The 23489-nt window shown below is 33.8% G+C and overlaps 3 protein-coding genes across 3 annotated transcripts in view; all 3 read right to left on the bottom strand.

The window, feature by feature from the left end:
- LOC131670237 (calcium uniporter protein, mitochondrial) overlaps positions 1–15655 on the bottom strand; it is a 70838-nt gene extending 55183 nt beyond the window's left edge. Inside the window, exon 1 of the mRNA XM_058945670.1 lies at positions 15186–15655. Coding sequence (XP_058801653.1) covers positions 15186–15281 — 96 coding nt within the window. The 5' untranslated portion in view covers positions 15282–15655. The remainder of the gene's footprint in view (positions 1–15185) is intronic.
- A 407-nt stretch (positions 15656–16062) lies between these two features.
- Positions 16063–18084, bottom strand: LOC131670246 (mediator of RNA polymerase II transcription subunit 18). The gene is made up of 2 exons (XM_058945689.1): positions 17947–18084; positions 16063–17844 (listed from the first exon to the last, which is right to left on the bottom strand). The coding sequence occupies exon 2, from the start codon at positions 17723–17725 to the stop codon at positions 17066–17068; it is 660 nt and encodes a 219-aa protein (XP_058801672.1). The 5' UTR covers positions 17726–17844; positions 17947–18084; the 3' UTR covers positions 16063–17065.
- Positions 18085–19209: 1125 nt separating this feature from the next.
- Positions 19210–23489, bottom strand: part of LOC131670234 (bifunctional heparan sulfate N-deacetylase/N-sulfotransferase) — a 125793-nt gene continuing 121513 nt past the window's right edge. The window contains exon 13 of the mRNA XM_058945664.1: positions 19210–23468. Within this exon, the coding sequence (XP_058801647.1) occupies positions 23358–23468 (111 nt within the window). The 3' untranslated portion in view covers positions 19210–23357. The remainder of the gene's footprint in view (positions 23469–23489) is intronic.

The raw sequence follows: 23489 nt of genomic DNA, 5'->3' as shown, positions 1-23489 counted from the left end.
TATTAAGTACTAAGTTGATAAAAAAATTTAAATGAACTAATAAATTACATCATGACAATTAAAAATCTTTTCAACGAGCATCTTACCCTAAACTATTTCAAAAAGCAAACTGCAATAGACATTAGCCTTGAGGCACTCGCATGCAGCTATAAGTAGTCGCTCACAAGAGATGAATCGACACAATAGACAATTCGAGTACATATACTCTCTTAGAGCACTATATATAACGTATGTCAGTAAATATAGAACACATTCAACCGAGAGAAACTTCAAAGCAAAATAAAAACTTATACTGGAAATTTTATGCAAAAATTAAGGAGTGACATTCCAAAACGTAAATTCATCATATTTCTCTTCAGAAAAAGGAACTCAAAAGGACAACTTTACTTGAAATACTACTTGGGATATGTATCTTCTATAAGATACTATTTGATCATACATGATCGCAACGGAATTCGAGGAGTTCACCGAATTCACATTGTCTCGAGTGATCAAACTTTACCTTGGACCTGAAGGAATTATAAAAAAATCTTCTGGCACAGAAAATTTTTTTATGCATGTCACAATCAAATTTTATTCTCGTTTAAATTTTATCGATTAAACGTCAACTTTTATTTTTTCATTATTTTAATCTTAAACGAGGTTCCGAATTAATCTTAAACGGTTGCAGAAATATCAATAAAGCTAAGGGTTCTATATATATAATGCAAAGGTTAACTTATTTAGCATCATAATTTAAGGAAATTGCGGTAATAATCTGAAGAAGCTGTATTCCTATACTCCAATGATATACTCTAGTGCAATTAAATTAAAACGGAAACGAAACTTGCGTCGAACTCTTGAGCGTCTCTCTAACATTTAGACTTTTTTTACATGCGACGTCAGATATTCCATAAGAAATTTTAATTTAATTAGAAAATTTGAATTACATTGCAAAAAGAAAAGAAGACTTTTGAATTCAACAAACCATTGCGGATGAATATGTCATTCCAAGCTAATAGGACGATTCAAATACAAAGATCATCTCCACATATCAACCACATTAATGCAGAGAAAATATTAGCAATATTGTGAGTAGTATACAATCTCATATATAACTGTAGAGCTGTTTCAAAAATTCAATAAAAATCAGAAGCATCAACAGTAGCACCGTGCATCACCGAACGAGCCGGCAGTTCAGGGATCCAAGTTATTGCCGCTTAGGGATGTATCCGCGAGAAAGAGGAAAATCGATAAACCACAACTTTATAGAAGCGTGCGTATGTATATATATGTGCATTTGACCGATACCGTTTTAAATTATGCCATTCACACAGACGTGTTAAGGATGGAGTAGTAAATTCGTGCGTTCGTTGTGTTACATGTTCATGATATAAAAATGTCTCAGTTGATTGGTGTGATTATGCGTGAGGCTGTAAAGCCAATTCATTTTTGAAAGATAGTGATGTAGGTACGTGAATTTTGGTTGAAATGTTTAAGAGGTAGTTTGAAGAGTATAACGGCAAAGGCTAATACAACGACGTTCAAGGATGACTAAAATAGGAAGAATAAGTAAAATGAAGACAAGCATGTATTTTCATGTTAAGCAAGTGTTGTGTGCATACATAACTCAATTATTAATACTATTTTAATCAATATATTTTAATTAAAATTAATAATATTAGTAAGATTTAACTCACGTTATTCAAGACAGGTAATTACAGCAAGTTAAATGAAATTTTGATTAACAATCCGAATAATCACGAAAACTCAAAGCTTGTCACATTTGGCGTATTGAAAGCTCAACATGGGGAAAGCACTATTAATCAAATCCACGCTTGATATAGGAGTGAATAAAAAACGCCACTTTTTGGTATCCTAAAATAGTGATATTTATAGCCAACAGTAATAAATAATAAGTAATAAATAAATTTGTGTCTGCTTAAAAATCTTTATACTATCATATTATATGTTTAGAATCTTGCCAAAACTATTAGAAGTTAAGTAATAAGCATTTCAAAATTGTATTATTTACGTCAATTTTTTAGTATATAATTTCTTTTTATAACAACCGAAAAAATATACTCACAAGAAAACATTATTCACGGGCACTTTTTATTTATTCATGACCTGATCGACAAAAAGAAAAGGCAAAATATAGTATTAAAAAAAACGTTTCACAGTCCTGAACCCTTAGAAAAAGCATTGTTTTCTTAATTACGCATATAAACCACAAAGCTACCTTATCAGACTAAAATAGGATTAAAATAGGTCAATTAGGATAACATTTCTTTCAAATCGTTAACATAATAATTTACCCGCAGAGTATACTTGTTTTCGTGGATCACCAGAGAGTACACAGATCACTCGTATAGCTTCTCTCACCGCAAAAGGATCAGTGAAGTTGCTAGTGACAAGTGCGTGCCCGTACGTATTGTCTTTTGCAATCATGCAGTCGTGAATATCGGGCTACCTACGCTCAGGCGGCATCGAGAAACGAGAGGAACAACTTTCTTTCTCTTTTGCTACTCTTAGTTTTGTATTTGAGAGTGCGTGAGAAATATTTTAAGGAATAGTCTCACTTTCTTGCGTGGATAAGCACTAAGGATTAGGGCTGCTTGGACGAGAGAAGATAATGTCGAGAGGTTAAACAAGATTAATCGTTGGTTGGGTAGTAGATTTAGTCTGTGGAATGAGATGGAATTTTTCATTTGTAAGCAATGATTTTCTTTCTATTTTTCTTTCTTTTTTGACGAATCGTTTGAAATAAATATTGATTTGTGATGAGTACAGAATTTTGTAAAATATTTAAAATTGTTTATATTATTTGACACAAACAGTAGAATCAGAACAGATATTGATCGAGTTTTTTAATAATCAAATTGAATAAAGAGGTTATTGATATCAAACAGCTATTAGCAATAAAAAATCGTAAGATTCGTTGAGTATTGTGCATTTTTCGTTTTTCATTTATCTCGTCGACTGCAACGACAACAACAACAAAAACAAAGATATCGAAACATTAAAAAGAAACGACAGCGATTGAGAAGAAGTAAAATTGTCCACAGTATCGGAGGTACAAAGTGCTGCTTGACATGTCAGAAACTCATTTCAAACAGATCTCCAACATCCATATTTTCCGAAGTTATCCGCGTGGCCTACATAACGAACAACGCCTGTTAAACTTGAACGGAAAAAGATAAAAGAACATTCATGCATAGTCGTGATTCAAGCGAAAACCTTTCTACCATTTTCACGTATTACCGACGTTTAATACAAAATCATAGTATGGACATAGCTGAAGTTCTCATAAATATCGTACGGTAGGGGGGTGTGTCATTTGTCTTTGTGGTGATTTTTTTAAGGTAATTAACTCTCCGGAAGGTCGACATTCCAAAGTCGATTCGTGATATATCTAACATCTCTTATCTTTGCGCGACTACAAAGAGCCTTTTCCGCTGAATATACCAGAATTTTCAACCGGAAATATAATGAATCGAGATTATCTAGCATTAGCAATTCTTATTATGAATTCATTCTTCGTATTTTGAATTATGACGGAACTACCATTAGACTGTTTTTCAATCCAGCGAATCATTTCCACTCAAATTAGGACTAAGAGCAAATCCAATACTGCATCGATCACCTAATTCACAATCAAGCACTAGCAACTCGAAAGCATGCTGGGAATCCGTGTTCAAACATCTGTGAAAAGGCTTAATCCTATAAAAAATCGGAGCATTTCGACGCAGGGGTTAAGCACTGGTTAAGCACTCTGACACAATTTCTTTAGGTAAATGACGGTATTGTATCTTCGATTACAAAAATAACTGACCCACGTCATTCTGTAAAAATATAACTTATTGAGTATTCTGCGACGAGATCACCTACTATTGTAAAAACATACGAAAGAGAATGTACGTCAGCATCGTCGATGGGTAAATTGGAACGCTTTAATTTTCTCGATGCATCTTTTTCAGGCGCATCGATTAAACGTTTTTTTTTTCATAACGTAAAAGTTTTCGTTCCAAGTTTACGTACGGAAAGTTAGTTGAAAGTCTTCGGCGCATAGGATGTGACTTAAACCAAAACTCATCCATAGTTTATGTGTTCGACCGTGCTTACAGTCACGTTGATACCGCATACTAAAAGAATACAAAGAGTGATTATTCAATCGAGAGAGGAAGATTTGGAATCAACTCAAAGATACTTGATTCAATTTAATACTTGTTGCAACTGAATTTTAAAGTTTATCAAAAAGGGGATTATTCAGCTCATTGAAATGCACTATTAGAACCTCCTGCTAAATCATGTGGTTTCTCTCTCTCTCTCTCTCTCTCTTTCTCTCTATCTGTCGCTCTTTCATCTACCTATGTATAAATATTATTTATTCTGTTTATAAGTAGCAGCAGCACCTAATAGATAAACCAAGAGCTTCATGCATATATAATGTTATTATGTACAATTTAAATTTAGATTTAACATTTTACTGTCATGGTAATCGACTTATCACCGTAAACTATTACACTCAAACTAATAAATCACGAATTCTATGACGCGAGTAACTGGGAGCTTATATCGCTAAATTATGATAAGAGTGACCGTCTAAAGTTAATTTAGACAGAAACTTAATTAATCATGTTTATTTTTATTGTTCGATATACGTTGTCGACTTCGTAAGAATTAACACATAATTACTTCGTAAATCATAATATATGAGATTCTTCGCGTAAATGTTAGTTTTGTGTGGTCCACTAATATATTTGAACTCAAAATCATACAAATGAGAAACTAGGTTAGCTTAAACAAAAATTAAACAATCAATTGTCCCAATAAAAACGTTAATTATCAACTGAGAAATCTTTTCTCATCTCAGCTGAAAATAAAGAAAAATAGTTAACGGAATGTGATATCTAGTGAATAAAACTTGGGCTCTTGCACCTACACACATCACTTAGAACTCTCAGGGACATCGACTAGCGCTGCCTAATGAAAAATTCATTAAGTCTGAAAAATTTCGTTTGCGAATTGGCCGCTGAAAGATTATTCTAGACACGTTATAAGATCTATGCTGACCTGGAGCTGCCATAATATATTTGAAGCAAGTGCAATCGCCAGTAAATATCTGTGCGATATGTTGAGAGAAACCTATATACAGACACATATATTTAGTAGTATTGAGTTGTTCTCTGGGATCGCTAGGCGTCTAGCATATATACCGTTTTTAAAATTTTTTGTGTCTTGAGAACAGTCATCTTAGTTCAGTTCTTAGTTTAGAAGTAGACAATATCTAATTAAAATTTAACGATGATATATCGTTGGTACTTTGTAGTATCTAAAGCTATTATCGTGGAAGGCGTGAAAAATGTGTGCTATTCGTAGCAGCCAGTTCATGATCACGCGCGTAGCTTTTCTATACTTTTATACTTTCGATCTCTGTCTCCTGCCTTCTCGCCTACACTCGATTCGCTTGCTAGGCCTACCGTCGCAGGGCTAGCTTATCAATAACCATCTCCGTAATAAACAATGAGTAACCCTGCAATATCCGGAAGCTATGCGCTTTCTCGTGGAATCTAACAGCCCTTTGTGCGCCATGTGCCTGTAGGGGTGGTTATTACGGCAACGCGGTCGTTTACGTCAATGGCCAATGAATCAAATGCAGTGATCAAGACCACGTTCGCAATTACAATCACTATTTTTACATAATCTTTTATTACTATTATCGTTGCCATGCATGCTTTTGATACAGTTGCTACGTATATACTGTGGTTTTATTTTCTATACAACTCGTACACTGTCGACTCTCTACAATTTTTATGCTGTGGAACCACTGTTGCACTCCATCATTTTAATTTTAATAATAATATAATTCTAATTATATTAATATAATTTAACCTTGAGTTTCAGTCGTGGAAATATATATTAGTCTTATAACTAACTTTAAAAACTAACTTAAGAGAACGTGTATAATAGCAGAGTGTATAATTAAGCATTGTCAATCACAAAAATTAACTATTGTACCATGTGTCGTATGGCTTGGAAATTCGCTGTAAGTCTTCCCTTTTAGGTACAAGCTCGAATCTAAAACATCCGTTGTACGCGATAATAAATCATTCTGAAGAGTGTGGCTGATTCTCGGCGAAAAGCAGTTTCAGCAGCGACGACGCGACGCCTGTTACCCTCGCTTTTTTTCTCCTGGATCACCAAGTCACGTGGCAGACGAGGCCGCCAACGCTAAGTTTCGTGAACGGCTCAAGTAAGACGAGCACTGTGAGCCGTCGTTGGAGTGGTCTGAAATGTCATGTAAGAAACTATATATTGTGGATATCATGCGTCCTTAGAGTGAGTACGTTTCCATCAAAAATTGAGATCATCGCGTGAGGATCATTTGAAGTAATAAATTGTTTGAAGATTAATCTACTAAGCGTAAAGGCAAAAATTAAATTAGTTTCTTTCTTGATACGAAAGCAGGACTTGTAGTTTGATTATGGCGATCCTTAAACGGAAATATCATGCATATATTGTTAGAAATTTTTGAATTAGCGAGAATTTGAATAGCGAGAAAATAAATGTATATGTAAGAAACTGTATCTCTACATGCAGATGATTTCTTCTATCCTCGTCAAATAAACTCTCAGGTTATAGGTAGTCGAATGGAATTTCATTTGGTTTTAACTCTTTTTGCGAAATAATTGTACCAACTGTGTGTTAAATATAAACTATTACGTACTCAATCCAATAAAATATGTTTTACAATAAAATGTTGACAGCGGCTATAAACATTGAATTATCGCTGCTAAAACTCACTTTTGTTATGAAAACTAACCACAAATACTATTCAACAATTTTGTATATATTAGAACGAAACCAACCACGTTTACATAATAAAATTCCGTGGATTGTGCTTAAAACAAAGTTTCCTCAAGCATAATATTAAAAAAACATCGTAGTCGCTAACAGTCCGAATTGATGCACTAATTTTCATATAACATCGTTTAAGTGCAAGAGTACAATCAAATTTTAGTCAACTCGATTAATCTCGATTGCACCCGTTGATAACTCAATAACCAAATCAACTAAATTATCGTTAAAAATTGCCCTCCTTTTTTGCGCGGTGCGCCTAAAATATTTCCGTCGGTTCTTTCATCTACTTTTATTTTGCCGGCGGCCTTGAACACTCGTAAACACAAAAGAAACGAGCTCGAGCCATCAATTACTATATCAATTGACCGACAAATACAAACTTACAAAACTGGTTTTCTCGCGAAAGAGAGCGTGTGATCGATTGAGTATACACCTTGTCTTCTTTTACTGTAACCTGCTTACGCCACTGACTTGAAAAATTGATTGATTTCTTGAATTTTATTCGAGTGGATGTTTTTACGAACATTTATTAAAGTGATAATTCATGCAGTCACTATATGCATTTTAATGACAATTATTCGCAGCACATGATGATTTTAATTACATTAACTCGAAAGCACATTGTACGTATTCCCAGTAACGTCAACAAAGAATCTACATTTTATTTTGCAATTTTTATGATAGCTAAAATATCTCATGTAAAACAGTGTTCATCATTACAGAGCTTGAATATTCCTTGCTCATTAAAAGTCTTTTTATAGATATCACCTTTTTAACGTAACATACGAACAGTTGGGAATCCCTCGGGTGAAGAACGAGGAGATTAAATTTATTCAGCTTCTCTCGCTCTGACTTCAGCCACCGGGCTTACATCTAGGGGAATGAGGTTTGTTCACGATTTTCCGATCAGTTACTGTATCGACTAGACGATGTTCGTGAGCAGTGATTTGATGAAGATGATGAGATGAATTTATACAGCATTTTCTTCTCCTTGGCGAATTTAACGAAAACAAGATCAAATCGGGATTGGGATAAGAAAGATTTAATGCATTGAAAAGGTATTTCTGAAAAATAAAAATCTGACGGAATGATGTTTCAATAGATGTGACAAAGTGGTCAAAATTGAGATCAGGTCAAAATAGTACAAAATATCTACAACACACTATATTCTAATAAGTGTTAATCTGCTTAATGGATAACTGAAATTAGATTAAACGATTTGTATCCTCTCGCTGATTAATCGATCGATTGTGATTTAGCATGTACCCATAGGAAAGTAAAATCATTTTGATATAATTAATGAATCGAATAAGATCAGCGAGAGTGATTTAATTAAGATAAAACATTTATCAATAGACTTCATCTTTCTGTTTATATTACAAAACAAAATTGACGAGTATTTGTTTATTCAATCTGAATATACAAGCCTCAAAAACAAAATTCATCGACTTGAAGTGTTTTTTTAAGCGTGAATATCGTCAAAAAATTCCTTTTATATACTCGAGGATATAGATACTACTCAGTATGTTCGCGCACTTCTAGTGTTACCAAGCTGAAAGGGTTTTTGCAGATGCGAGGGACACTTATAAGTTACACAGTGTTGGCGATATAGGTATCACTGATGTGCTTTGCGCGCGGTATGTACATACTCAACCTTGTATCAGCTGTCGCTTAATGAAGCCAGTGCTGATAAGGCTGTATAGAAAAAAAGTTCTTATATAATGTACATTGTCAATATACAAGTTTTTGTTTTATTCATGTCACTCGACAACTTGACAGATAATTTATTATTTCATTTTTAGAATAGCAACATTTAATGAGAAATGATAGCCAACAATTTAAAACTAAGCTTGAATGTATCTATATACTTTGAATTTTTAGTATACCTTATTTTTTTACGTGTACGAGAAAGCAAAAAACGGAATATCGAGTCTCCAAACGTTTAGAATAATCTAACGGAATAAATAAAACAAAAAACAATGAGTGCAGAAGTATACACGGGGATTAGCGTGACTTTGCCAAAGAGGAGTGTTTCTCGAAGAGAGAGAGAGAGAGAGAGAGAGAGAGAGAGAGAGAGAGAGAGAGAGAGAGAGAGAGAGAGAGAGAGAGAGAGAGAGAGAGAGAGAGAGGAGAGAGTCTCCGTGAAGTTTTATTTTCAGACTCGCCAACTTTATGCCACATATTTGGGTCGTGCAGCAGCGAGAGTGAAAATATAACGAAGATGAAAACGTTCAAAGAAACTGACAGTCGTTTTCTGTGATTCGTGCGCTGGAGTGTGGGCACGGAAATTTTTAAATCAATCACCGACGAGCGCAGAGGGTCGTCAAATTCATACGTCGTCATACTTCACAGTTCGAAGGGAAGGGAAATAAAGCAATTGCCTTACTTTTTAAATCATTTCGAAAGGAAATAGTCGAGTTTGAAAATATTGTCTTTTCAAGTTACGTCGTTTATCGGCATTAATCAGTCGTAAAAGCAGAAAAAGCACACGCGGAGAGCAATATTCTTTACTTGGTTGCTCTTATGTAATTATTGAAATCGCACAAACGAATTGCTGGATTGATAATGTTAATTATGAACGCACATAAATTCGAAAATTAAATAAGCCACTTAGCACTCGTGTCAATTGGTGAGGCTCTCTGGAACTCCGAGCACACGTGTCCCCCACGGACGAACACAGAGAGTACAATAACGTAACCTTGAAATCACATATAACGGAAAAGCCCATATAACATTCTCTTTTATCGACAGACGACGTAGCGCGGCTAATTGTGTCACTGGGCAATCGAGCCAATATCCGGTAATCTTGTCGCCCGTAGTAAAAGGTCCCTCGGCACAGATGATTCATCAATACACGAGGCTGGAAGACGAGAGGGCAAATCGAAGGCACAAAAGACAAGATTGCCTTTTTGACGACATATATTGCTACTCGGGATCCAGAGCTGCGGCCCTCTTTGATTTTATCTTGCACGAGCTGGGCAGTGAGATGGGGTAAAATTTGGTGTGAATCAATTATCTATCTAGTCTTATCTATCAATTGTCTATCTAGTGAAACTCTTGACTTTTTTCGGTTTGATTCTCGTTGTTACGAATCACACGCTCGACTGGGCCAATTTCTTACATCATGAATTTTCCGCGCTTCGCTGTATTTAATTTCTTTTTAGCAGAGACGCATTTTTTCATCTCCTTCGAGAGGTAGAAGGTATGGTCGCAGTTATTGGAAAATGTTTCACAGTTGTCATAATGACGACGACGGCACTTCGGTGCAGAGATTTGAATAAGTTGGATTGGATAACTTTTGGTTATAGGACTTTGAGAAGTATATTTTATAGCGCAGTTTTGTAACTTTGCAGACCTTTCAGTTAGTTATTATATTGATACGTGAGATACTTGTCAACGTATTTTTTTTTACATTTCGTTAAACACTCCTCATTAATATCACGAAATCAATGGTAATTATTTTAATAAATATGTATACATCTGTTCATTTCATCTTGCATTGATTCAATTATTTTTAATGAAAAATTTAAGTTCGAAATCCAAATATTTGTTTCCACAAATCTTAGGACGTGACACAACATACGAAGCACAATGTTAAGACATTCCAGACTTCCATACAACTGTAAAAGGTTCGTCGACACATGCGAACGCGCAGGAACTGGATTTCATTCCTAGATATTAACTCGATCTAAAACCTGTTGAGAAAGAGAGAGAGACCGCTTCGCATGTTCGCAAGCTTTTGACGTTTCTCGAGAAGATTCTTAAAAATATACCAAGAACGTGCGCCAAAAAATGTCTTGCATGCGTTAAAGGTAACGCGATCCGCTGTAATTTTAACAATGACGCGCGAATTCCTTTTAGCTGAAATATTTCTAAAAAATGTTATCCGCTTGCAATCCAGTAACGAGCAGTTTCAAGCGTATAAATTACAAGTGCAAACTTTTCATCGCAAAGTCAAAAGTCTAATCTCGTCGAGCGCCGTTACTCTCAAGAGAAATACAGTCCACAATGCTCTAATGAGAGTTGCATTTCATTGTTATTCGTTGCATTGACATACATCTCAAATGCAGCGCCAAGAAGCTCCAGATAGCATCGGCAAAAAAATAAAAAAAATAAAAATAGAGGTATTCGACATCCTTGGGACTAGACGAGATACCCTGCCAAAATTTTCGTTAAATTTATAGTTCGCCTTGACGCAACGGCGATAGTTCTTGTCGAGTGCAGAACGGAGACTAAAAAATAATAGCTTTAATGTGGTTACGCACGTAGAGCGGAAATCACTGGTATTTATGCTGCCGCCGTTCATGATTATTAAATAGTCAGCAGGCAATTTCATTTCGGACGAGGTTCCACGAGCTACAATCTATATATCAATACAGAATTGTCACTTGCATGTTCACGTTTCGCATTGTCGGATTGAGAGAAGTCCATTCTGAGCGAACAATTTGCACGATCGACTTTTAGAGGCTGCTCGTGTTTGTTGCACGCGGCAGGAAACGTATATATAGCGAAACGTGTGCCGAATGCACGCAAAAAAAGCCGATGACCCGAAGAGAGCATTAACACGTGCGCGTGCACAAACCAGCAGCAGCGACGGTCACGAAAAAAAAAATTAATCAAAAAATGAAATCACAAAGAGCGGACTCGTAATTAACGGTTCGTGCGCACAAGTTAATTAGTCGTTCCTGCGACTTTGAGATGGCTGAAGTGTTGGCGATTGCGAGGAGTGATAAGGGACATTATTGTCGGGTGAGTGGTCGGTTCTACGATAAGAGGGAGAAATATTGGATTACATAATTTTTTGGATTTAATAATTAAAAAAATAATTCAGAGTAATTCAATTTACAGAATTCAAAATATCGGAATCCTCGCGAAACGAATTAGATCTGCAACATTTGTCTGGGATTAACGACATTGCGACATCGTTCATTCTCTGTAGAATCGGCAAGAAATTTGGCTTTGGTACATGCTCGGACTCACGTCAACAGTAAATCTCCGCGTGTATGATTACTAAACTCAGTTGCACTTATCACTCTCGCGATAAATGATAACCGCCAGTAACAACAAATCACACACAGAACCAACTGTATGCTCGCATCCGAAATTTGACCACCGTCTAATAATTCATCCGCAAACGCTGAATCCTCTTCATCATTTATTAAATTTTCGGGCAAACGTCCATCTGATACTATGAACCTTGATAATACAATGACGTTGACGCCAAATCATCAAACATTAAGGTACGTACGGTAAAATCGAATCAAGTTTCTCTCGTCTCGACTTTGACGTCAATCATAAATCTCACATGAAGGTAGGGGGAACTCGGATACAGATGGATGTACGCACACAATACACACGCGCGCGCGCACGCATGCATGTACGTGTGAATTAAGGCCGGAATTCGGACAAATATCACAGCTTTGTATAACGGTGCATCCGGTTTTCTTTAACACTGCCTTTTTGTTTAGATAGAGGGCTGGATTATACATTCAGCGGTAATTTATGCTCGGCTGATCAATATTTTCTACTACGGCGGTGACGTATATTTTGTATGATATTTTTAATTTTATTAGCTTTTTTTATATCGGAACCACGTTTATTATTCAGCGCAGTGATGTTACTGCGAATTGTAAAACACCATATTTCGATAATAAATATCGAAAATAAAATAAGCATTAACGCAAGCCACCATTGTAAATTAAAGAATAAAAGAGGGCCATTAAAGACACCCGCCGGTAAATAAAACCACAAAAGCGTTAAATGCACCAGAGTAGGAAACGCTTAGAGAGTATTATTTGGTCATGCTCCGAAAGCTTGTAGCACACACTTGTACCCTCTTTCAAAATTTAAATTGACACGCGATTTAACCTATTACTCATGCGCTTCATAAATAAATGAAAAAAAAATGGAAGGTTTTCGAGTATTTATTAAAGTACTTTGGAACGTTCTTATCTCGTGATTGTGTGAGTTGTCTGTACGATATTTAAGGTATAAAAAAATTTCGTTTTCCTTGTTTGTTTACACTCCTTCTTACATCGCGAAACATCACCGGAGATAAAGTATTTGCTTATAAATTAAATGAAAAGTTTTCATGACAATTGCATTCGACGTCACGTAATGTTGAAAAAGAAAATTCATTTAGTTTTCCACGATAATATCAATTTTGCCACTATTGAATGACAAGTCAAACACGTGTCTCTTGATATGAACAAACTGTTCGGCTGCAATACAAAAAAAAGTTTCATATCATGCAGTCAATGATAAATGCCGCCAGTAGCAGTGTCAAGTTCTGCGAATTTGACATGTGAGCGAGTATCGCCTACTAAAAGCTTGCGAGCGACGACGGCGACGCTATTTTAAATTAGCCAGCGAACTTCTGAAGCTTAAAGTGCAAGTGGAATAAATAGACGAGCGAGCAACAAAAGCATGCGCGAAGAGTGGAAGTACGCAATGCTTTTGGCTGCTTTCAAGAATTCTACTTTAGAATTTCACTGCCTGGCTAAATTATTTCTCCGGTCGATAATGTCAATAGAAAATTTTGATTTTGCAATTCGATTCGTTTCATTGAAACGCTATGAAAAAAATGGAAGGTTTTCGAGTATTTATTAAAGTATTTTGGAACGCGACCATCAGCTGTTGAACAATTTTTTATTCAAAGGAATGATCAAGCTTTTTTGATATGAGGTGAGATAAAGTTTTAAGTTTTATTCACGAATCATTTATTCTTTAATAAATAGTTGTTATTATAGTTATATAAATAGCACCTTTTAATACCATAATTCATAACCAAGAAAATTAAAACTATCGTTTCTATGTAAATAAATCAATTTTTCAATAATCCTCACTATTGACCGATAAACTTTCTTCGTAACACGCCTCTCGCAAAAGTGTATTAATTAGACAGACGGAACTTGCAAAATTCTCAAAGCAACGAAATTGTCCGAGAAGAAAAAAACAAAAATCATCGTCGCGTGTTCTCGTCTGTAGGTGACGTAGCCATCTAAAAATTGACATCGTGTATATGATTCGCAGGAAAAGCTATCAATGTATTATCATTCGCTCTCATTTCTGTTGATTCTGTGCCGTGTGGAATGTTCGACAATGGCGCTCTGTCTGTCTGTCTGTCTGTCTCTGTCTCTCTCTCTCTCTCTCGCGAGGAAAAATACGAAGTTGTTTTTATTTTTCGAGCTAACTTTGTTTGGATTGCAAGCGTCTCAGTTATGTCTTGAGCTTTTGGGTTATTGTACAGCGTTTTTATTATTTTCAAGTTGCGAATGTCAGTTGTATGACATAATTGCATGAGACAAGCAACTATTTTTATCGTGAATGATAAGGTGCTAGATTCAATGAATTGTTACAACTCGCGATAATCATTTACAAGAATCGCAACACATGAATGACGAAATACAGCATTACTATCGTAAAATGACTAACTCAACGTCCAGTCTGCATTTGTGTAAATAATCACCTTAACATTCAATTAGGTAATTGAAACATCAACACATTCAACATGTTCATATCTATATTGCACGCAAGCTATATAAGAAAAGAAAGTAATAATTACACGAAGACAATTGACCAATTTGCGAGCATCAAACGCAGGAAAAATATATAAATGGTATGCGGGTCAAATCGTTAAAGAATAGTAACTCGCAATGAAAAACTTTTTAGGCACCTGCGCTGCGACTTCAGAATGACACTAGATAAACTAGATCAAAGTTTTTAATGATCTTCAAGAAGTAGCTTGATTTTCATTTTTGAAAAGCCAATGTATTACCATAACTTTTTTCCAAAGCAGAAATGTTTATAAACGTGTGTTTGAATATCTTATAAGCACTTGTTTTTCTGCCGGTGAGACATCCTCGATAATAAATACCACCGCCGGGAAGGATGGCCAGTGCAATTTTCATGGAATAAAATATTTATGAGCTCTAAGCTTTGAAGATATTTTCGCAAACGTGAACTAACTGTATAAAAAAAACATTCTGTTCGGTAGGTCAAGCTGCACGTGTGCATTACATGAACACTCCGACCTTTTCTGTATAATACATGCATACAATCAACCCCCTGTCATAATTTCGTTATCTTACTGAAAAATTAATCTGCTAACTGAAACATCGTTGAGTCGAAAAAATAGAAGTTGGAAGGCTATTTACCTTCAACTCACCCCTTTCGCACAAGTAAACACCGCGTATGTGCACTTCGGATAGAATCATAGAATCACAACATTACATAGCGTTAAAATTTCTACCAACTTCAACAACAAATTTATGTATGTACGCAGCAATAACCACGCAAGTCGAAATGAAAAACAGAAAACAAAGTCCCGTATATCCACTCACATTAGTGCAGAATGTGCCGAAACTCCTTGCTTGCCTGATAGCTCTAGCACCAAGGAATCTGCCGGTAGTAACGACAAGCATCTTAACGCTCGCCATATCCTTTCTCTACTCTACTATCCCCACGTGTTTTTTCTCACTGCCGTGGTTGTTGTTCAGCAAACACGCGCACAACACACTTTGACATCACCATCGAGGGAAGCAAATGGAAACACTTGTTTGGAGAATTATTAAAGACGAGGACTGCCGCGCGATAAATGCGTTTTACAGCTCGCCGCGGCAGCGGCATCGGGGATTGAAACACGAACGCACGTAAAGCACACAGCACTGTTATTGATGAGGCAGGTTGTTATCTACGAAATAATTCTTCTTGTCTGCTGCGCCTTCCTTTTAACGGTAATGTACACGCGTTCGCCTCGCCAGCCCGGCAGCGACGAAACGAGTGAGTTCTCGCTTTCGCCCGCCGAGCAAGACAGCCAAGCTGGTGCTCACTGCTGTGTCATGCGCGCCAGAGAAGGTGACGAGGTCATGTGACGCATTGGATTTGACCGTCCGTGTACGTCGCAGCACGCATGCGAGATTCCACACTCCGTATTTAATTGATCAAGTTCACGGATGAAGGAAGCTACGAGTATGTACGTGTGTGTGTGTGCGTGCGTGTGTGTGTGTGAGATGAGATCACACGTTTAGCATTTGGGTTTTTATAGGCCTTCAATTCTCGAAAATTCAATTGTAGATTTTTTGTTTGTAAAAGTATTCTTGCTAAAATCACTTTTTTTATTTATCTTTTTTTATTGTGTTTATATCGTGTTTATATTGAATTTTTCCGGTTGGAAGAATTTGCGGAATATTTATAATTTTTTTGGAACGTTTAGCCGTGTCCTTTAAGACCTTTTAACAATAGAAAATGGAATGAAATAAACAAAATAAATAAATTTCATAAAAATGCTTTACGTTATTTAATAGATGCAGCATTGTATTTTGCACTTTCATTAATTATGCATATACGACAGTTGCTTGCATTAATGATATGCATGATTAATTTAATAAATATTAAATAACATTACTTTTAAAGTATTCATTTGCAAATTTTTTCATACTGCAAAACTCTGCTTCGTAAATAAATAAAACATTGCTGTTAATAAAGTTTTATGTACTCGTAGATATTTGTTAAACTTTTTAATGAGAAGTAAAAAGCTCAATATAATTCCCAAATAATGAAATGCAAAGAGATTGAATGAGTTTTGCAATGAAAGTTTTGTATTACCATGATGACTATAAACTTATCACTTTATAGCTAAACTGATCGTAAACACTATTACCAAAGGGATAATCACAAGACTGTGATAGCATAATTCAAGCAATCATTCAAAGGAATGACGACTGGTGAAGTTTTCCAAAATGGTTCAATTATTAGTTAATTATGAAATTTTTCGTTGTTTGTTTAAACGATAACAATTGGAACTATTCATTTACAAATAATAATCTCATTATACATTTTATCATTAAATAAAATTTTAGACATTTTTATCATCACTATTATTGTAATGCTATTACATAGTGGTACATAATTTATTGAATTGTCAACTAATAGAAACTACCTTTACATTCAGATGTTGGACAGGTACAAAATACCTACTAGTTGAAGCTACACTTTGTGGAAACTTTGTTTATGAATTTGACCTTTGTTATTGGTTTCTTTTAACAGAATAATTTGATAAAGAAAATTATGGCAAAACAATATTAGAGAAATAGAAATAGTAGATGCTATTGCAGATTTGTGTTTGTGTAAAAAATTGATATATTTTGACAGGAAACTATTTTCAAAAAAAATATACAATTAATACCTAAAAATACTTGATTAAATCTATTTCTTTTGCAAACTAATGCTGTCTTATATAACTAATTTTTTCTAATTGCACAAGTGGTTTCAACTGTTCTGCAAACACACGAATATCTTCAGCAATGGCATTCTGACCGCTTGGTGCAAGTACACTCAATTCAACAAGATAACTCTGTGACAGAGCATCCATACTTTCAGGAAGCTTTCCAGTTTGATTCATTTTAAAGATCTTTGATACAGTCACTTTCATCCTACCCTTTCTAAACATATATCCCTTAATCATATATTCAAAGTCTAATCTACATCCTAATTCTGTGAGGAAATCTACAACTGTACTACTAGTTGCAACATCTATGCTGCTGCGAACAACTGTTGGTTGAGATTTGTCTCCTAATTCCGGTTGACCAATGTACCTTAATTGCCATGGCATATCTTGGTAATCCAATGCTCGTCTTACTCTTAAGAATAAAGGTGGTTCCGGTGGTGGAGCTTTTCTTATACTAAAGCACATTTCATGATCATTGAATGTTTCTGGACCAGTGTCAACATTGTCACAAAGACCACGTAGCCTGTGAAGTAAGACTTCAACTGCATTGTCAAGTACTGAGCCTTGTAAAAAGTATTCTTGATTTGGAATAATTTTAGCTTTCAAAGCAGCTGTGAGATTATCAATTGCAGTGCTTATTGGGGCAGCAGTCATGATTTTTCTTGGTTAAAATACAATTTAGTAATAATATATTTACATATTAAAAAGTTTATATTAGCATAATGCTAATTTTCAATTCGTACTTTTATGTATACTGGAGGTTAGTTTAGCTCCTAAAAAATGTAATTAAAAAAATTATTTATCTATTAGAAATTAAAAATAATATTGGAAGGGTTATGCCAACTCTAAAATGTTATAGTAAATATAATAATTACCTTGCGATTATTGATTGATTGTAAAGTACATATTTTACTGGAACTAAGTTGTATATTAGAATTATTTGTAATTTAAAACGTTTGTTTACAACTTTATTAGAGTAAAAGAAGAATCGCTTCAACACAAATGAAATGAAATATTATAAAGATCATTCATAGGTTAGTATTTCTATCAGTTTCAGTAAGCTTACTTATCGTAGAATGATAAAGCAGATCGCAAAATACTCAGCGTTTTTAAAATTTAAAAGAATTTGACTATATCGTGAAAATACTTGATTTTTTTAAAGAAAAAGTCTATCTAGTAAAGTAAATAGTCATAAAAAATATTATACAGTTATTTTCCTTTTATTTAATATATATTTTATTATATTTACACCTAATAAATTTGTAATATTTGGTAAAACGTGATAAGCGACAAATGTTTAAATTTTCAAAAGCCAGAACCAAAAATCTAGAAAATTGTTAAGACTTGTGAATCTGACGCCCAAAAAACTTTTTTAAACATATTTTTGAGTTTTCACAAGCTGTAGAATACAGTGCATAGTGAAAATCGTCAAAAGCAAAATTGTTTCGTAATCCGGGAATAAGGAGCTATCATCCGCTATCGACATTATTTCGTTTAAAATAGGAGAAAAATGTTTAATGCATATTGCGCGCTATCCGAACGCCCAATTTTTTTTCGCAATTTTCTTAAAAACGGAAAATCCGGAAATAAAATTTCAAGCGGAGACCTAATTCGGAAAAAGGGAGAAAACGTTTTAGCTTATGAAAACTCAAAAATATGTTTAAAAAATTTTTTTGGGCGTCAGAGTCTTTTACGGTTAGAATCTGAAAAAAATGCGGGTTTATCAAAAAGTTCGAAACAATCGAAGCCACTTTCGAAAAATGAAAATTAAAACAAAAATACGATTCTTATCTTTTTCTTTTAACGTTAATTTTATAGATGAAAAATAATTCTCAGTTTGGACTCGACAGTTTCGTGAATTAGTATTCACGTTAATGTACGAATACAGAAAACGCATTTTTTTATTGATAAAACTTTAAACCATAACAGTAAATCATTTCAATGTTTATATATTAATTGTAGGTCTACTTTTTCGTTGAAGCAGTTATCCTTCAAGAGAAAAAGTGATAAGGTATCAAAATGTGAATCTAAATTCATTGATGTTTCTTTAAACATCAAATTTTAACTGATTTTGTTTTTTTAGACATATTGAAAGGATATATTAAGTTAATAAAATGACATCATTAAACGTTCATTTTCATAGTCATTATTATTCATATTAACAATGATTTTTATACATAATTTGTTAATCTGCCACATGGCACAAAGGTCAGTATAAAAAGAAAAACAAATGTACAAACGCAATAACAAAAACGTTAATAGATCCTATATATTTAACATTTATTCATGGCATTGTGGGTGGCATCACGTGTTGAAAAAACATTTCACACGCATTACGAGATAAGATGAGATAAGCGTGTATCGTTTAAAATTTGTGGCTTTTTTACATTGAGAAAATACAATTGAGTGTAGCGTCGATGATAATTCTATTTGGAAGGTAAATTTTATAACATTGCATTCGTCATTTGACAATTGTTTTCTTTTATTTGAAGTGTTACAAACATTTTTATGGCAAATCCATGACCATAAAGTCATTTTTGGACTTTGATATGCCTTTCGATCACAAATTATTTGAATGTAATATGTATAGTCAAATTTAAATTAACAGTCATTCTAAATCAATTTTCAAGTAAATAGAAATATTACAAGTTATCAACGTAATCATCTTACAAACACATTCAACAGCTTCCGTTTCATATAGAGCTCTAGAAGCGAATACAAAAATATATAAACATACTCGCATATTTAAATTTTAATTGTCTAAGTATATTTAAAACTTAAATTGATTTTTGAATTTATGATAAATAACTGTAAGTACTGGTATCTATTAACTATTATTTTTGATTTAGTATTCGAACGATATATAAATATTTTTACAATAATAAAAGTAGCTATCTAAAATTATAGATTCAGAAACTTAAGGTGATTTGCTGCCGAAATCGCATATACTCTATGTAATTGAGAATGACTGTTAAACGCAAGTATACTGCAATTGATAAATATGCTTTTTAAGAGTAAATCTAATAACTAATTTTAAAACCGCTACGGTTGATAGGAGGTAATAAACACAAATGGTCAGAGAACACATCGTGAGAATTGATAAAAAATGCTTTGCCAGAGATATCGGCCTGATATGGATTTATTGTTTTTCTTCCACAATATTTTCGCTGATTGAATTAATTGCGTACTTAAATTTCGTCAATTTTCTTACTGAAAGGTTACATCTAGAGTAGTAAGAAAATATTATTTCTTTTACGAAGACTAGTTGATTGTGGATGTTTGCGTCACATGAAAAAACAATTGGTTAACATTAATCCGCTATCGCTTGATCGTGTTTCATCGACTTACATTATATTGCAAATGGTTTCTTACGTACATTTATTGCGCACAATTATAGCTTTCTTTCGATACATTGCATTGAAAAACTCATTTTAAGAGGTCAAAGAATTTTATCTCTTTCAATGATTGAACACGAGCAATTATATAAATTATTTAATATATATCAAAAAATTCTTTCATGCAGATGTAGGTTTATCATTTCGAGAATATTGGGTACTAACAAAAATCACAAAAATTCTATAAAAAATACAATTTACAATCATCTTCGACCTCTTAAATACAGCATAATTATTGATATCATACCTCTTTCAAAGCAACATATTTCCACCAACATACGATATCTTTTTACAGTAATGTACAAACAAGTACGACCTATATTTACCGATGCAATATACATTCCCATCATCTACTTATCAAACTATATTGTCAAAATATACAAGGAGACGTTATAACCGTCACAAAATTTTTCAAACTGTACACGTAACAATATATCAAGAATGTACATAGTTTTATAAGCAGTCATATAATAAATAATCGATATATGGCGCGTCATATTCTTTCGCCTCTGCTTCTTTACATTTCTCCTCGATGAGTTTTGAGATTCAATGTAGTTTATTTTATAGAATCATAACAAAGTACCATAGCTCAGAAGAAAAATGAGTGCACCAATTGCCATTAAAATTGACTTGAGGACAACTTATTCGTGCTAAGTGACTTACGGATAGAAGTTAGATAAAAGAAGTGGAGTAAATCAAAAATTTATCAAGAGAAGAGTTAACTCCCAGGCATTACATTTTTTAAATACCTTCAGAAACAATAGTTGTATCCAAGGCACAAAGTGATGCAGCAGAAAATCGAGAATGAAACATTTTTGGTGTCAAGCGGTTAATTACAAATTTACAAAAATATTGAAAATTTAGAGTGACCATTTAAGGTTTTTAATAATGAAGATTTTACCAAAATTATATTAGAATTCGCAGAAGAGATGAAACGTTAATTGCCTGAAATTAAACTTCACAAAAAAGATGTACTGAAAAATTATGCAGAAAAGTATTCGAAAAATTGTGCAAAATAAACTCTCGAAACTGACCAACTCATTGAAATAATTAGTGTAACTGCCTGCATGGTTCAATAGTGATTAGTGAGAGGCTGCGATTTAGGTTGTTTAAAAACAGAGCAAGGTTCAATAACGTTGATGTGTTTAATAAGCTAACATTGGCAGATCTTGCATAAGAGCTCCATAATAAAATAAAGGCATGAATCTTGTTTTTGATGTTGGTGACAGTACCCTGAATTTTCTTCATGTTAAAATTAGGAAAGAAGTGTTTAACGTAATGGTGAGAATGTATTTTGGGGCGGGGGAAGATTCCACCAAAACGTTAACTGAAGATTACGTTAAATAATACAAACTTGACACAAAAAAAGTATTAAATAAAATTAGCTGAACAAAAATTGAAAAGAATGATTTTATTGAGTGGCTTAACAAGACTTGTAAGAATTCTTCAACTTCTTCCTATAAGCTTTCCAATATGCAAAGACAGAGCCCCAAACGAATCTGCCGCTTAAAGAACAGTGATAATATTGGCCATTTTACATAAACATATAGGTCTAGACATTTTTCTTTTGGAAGATATTCTCACGTTTCCTTTGAGAATAGAAATAAATAGTGACAGATTCGTACGTCTTTTAGAACAGCCATCAACGATACCGTGCTAAATAAAGGAACTATTTAATACTACAAAAAATAACTTCAAAGAAGTTCAGATAAAAGTCTATAAAAACGATGACGAAGAAGTAAAGAACAATCGTTTCTAGAATCGTTTAAATTAGACAACATAGAATACGTCAAGAAATGAGAATTCATATTCGAAATTATGCCACATAGCGGTGGCGTTTTACATGTACTCGCCAAAGATATCAAGTTGATTCATGAAATTGAAATTGAAAAAAAAATTAAGAAATATCCTTGATGATGATGATAGTAATAATGACCCAGAGTAGAAAAAAAAGAAAACTGAGCTAAAGAATCAATTTACAATGTATACGTTACAAGGAAAAAAGTTAATAAACCATCTTTTACATAAAGCAAAAAGATATTTTGTGATACAATAAATAATCATACAAAAGTTATCTATTTAGGCAATTCAAGTGCTCAACACTCCATTTGTAAAATTACTAATTCAACATTTAACTTAATTAAATAGATTATACGTATTTGGATTTAAGTTTTATTGCTTCTACATGGTGTAAATCATAATAGATATAATTAATAGATTTTCCACTTAGAATATTTACTCTTATTTTTGATTTTCTTCTCTGGTTTTATTGCAAATAAGTGATAAAATTTGGTTTTTCAGTAATGATCCGATACGAATTGTACAAATGCAGTGTTTTGGAGTTTATAGATCCGTAGAAATATTTCTATTTGGTCCGACGACTAATAATTTCTTTTATTAACTTAATTATATCTGAAAACTGGTAAAGAATAAATTTTAAATGCATCAAATTTATTACAAAATTTAGAAATTCAAATAATGGATGTGTCGACTGAATCTTTTGAAGGACGTAAAAAACGAAGTTATCAATGGCACTGGTCCAAAAATACTTCGCAATGAATATATAGCATAGTCCCAGTAAACTAACAGTAGCTGCATTATTCTTTGCTTAACATAGGCTGCCTGCGTCTATTCAATTTCTTAGTGACTAGTTATAATTTCTGCTTTGCTTTAGGCCCTTGGTATTATAGGCTGCTCTATACATACAAGTGATAGTACTCCGTCAAAACGCGAAAACGGAAAAAAAATAAGAGCCTCAAGCGAAGTTTCATGTTCTGTATAATCATATGTACACTAATTTACAAGCCTCTCTCTTTCGGTAAGATCAAGACAATCGCCCTAAGTATATCATCGATTTTGGAATCGCTGACGTTTCATATTAGCATCGTTTGCTAGGTCATCACGGTATCTGTCAAATCGTCTTTCAACCATTGTGGTATCGTTCTTGAGCCCAATCGCTTCAGAAGTTTAACTAATGCTGTGTTATGCGATAAATAGTATCTCTGCAATAAAAAAAAAATATT

This window comes from Phymastichus coffea, unplaced genomic scaffold (genome assembly GCF_024137745.1).
Source record: "Phymastichus coffea isolate CEN01 unplaced genomic scaffold, Cenicafe_Pcof_1.1 PCOF00105, whole genome shotgun sequence".
NCBI classification, from domain to species: Eukaryota; Metazoa; Arthropoda; class Insecta; order Hymenoptera; family Eulophidae; genus Phymastichus; species Phymastichus coffea.
This window is presented reverse-complemented; position numbering and strand designations above follow the sequence as displayed.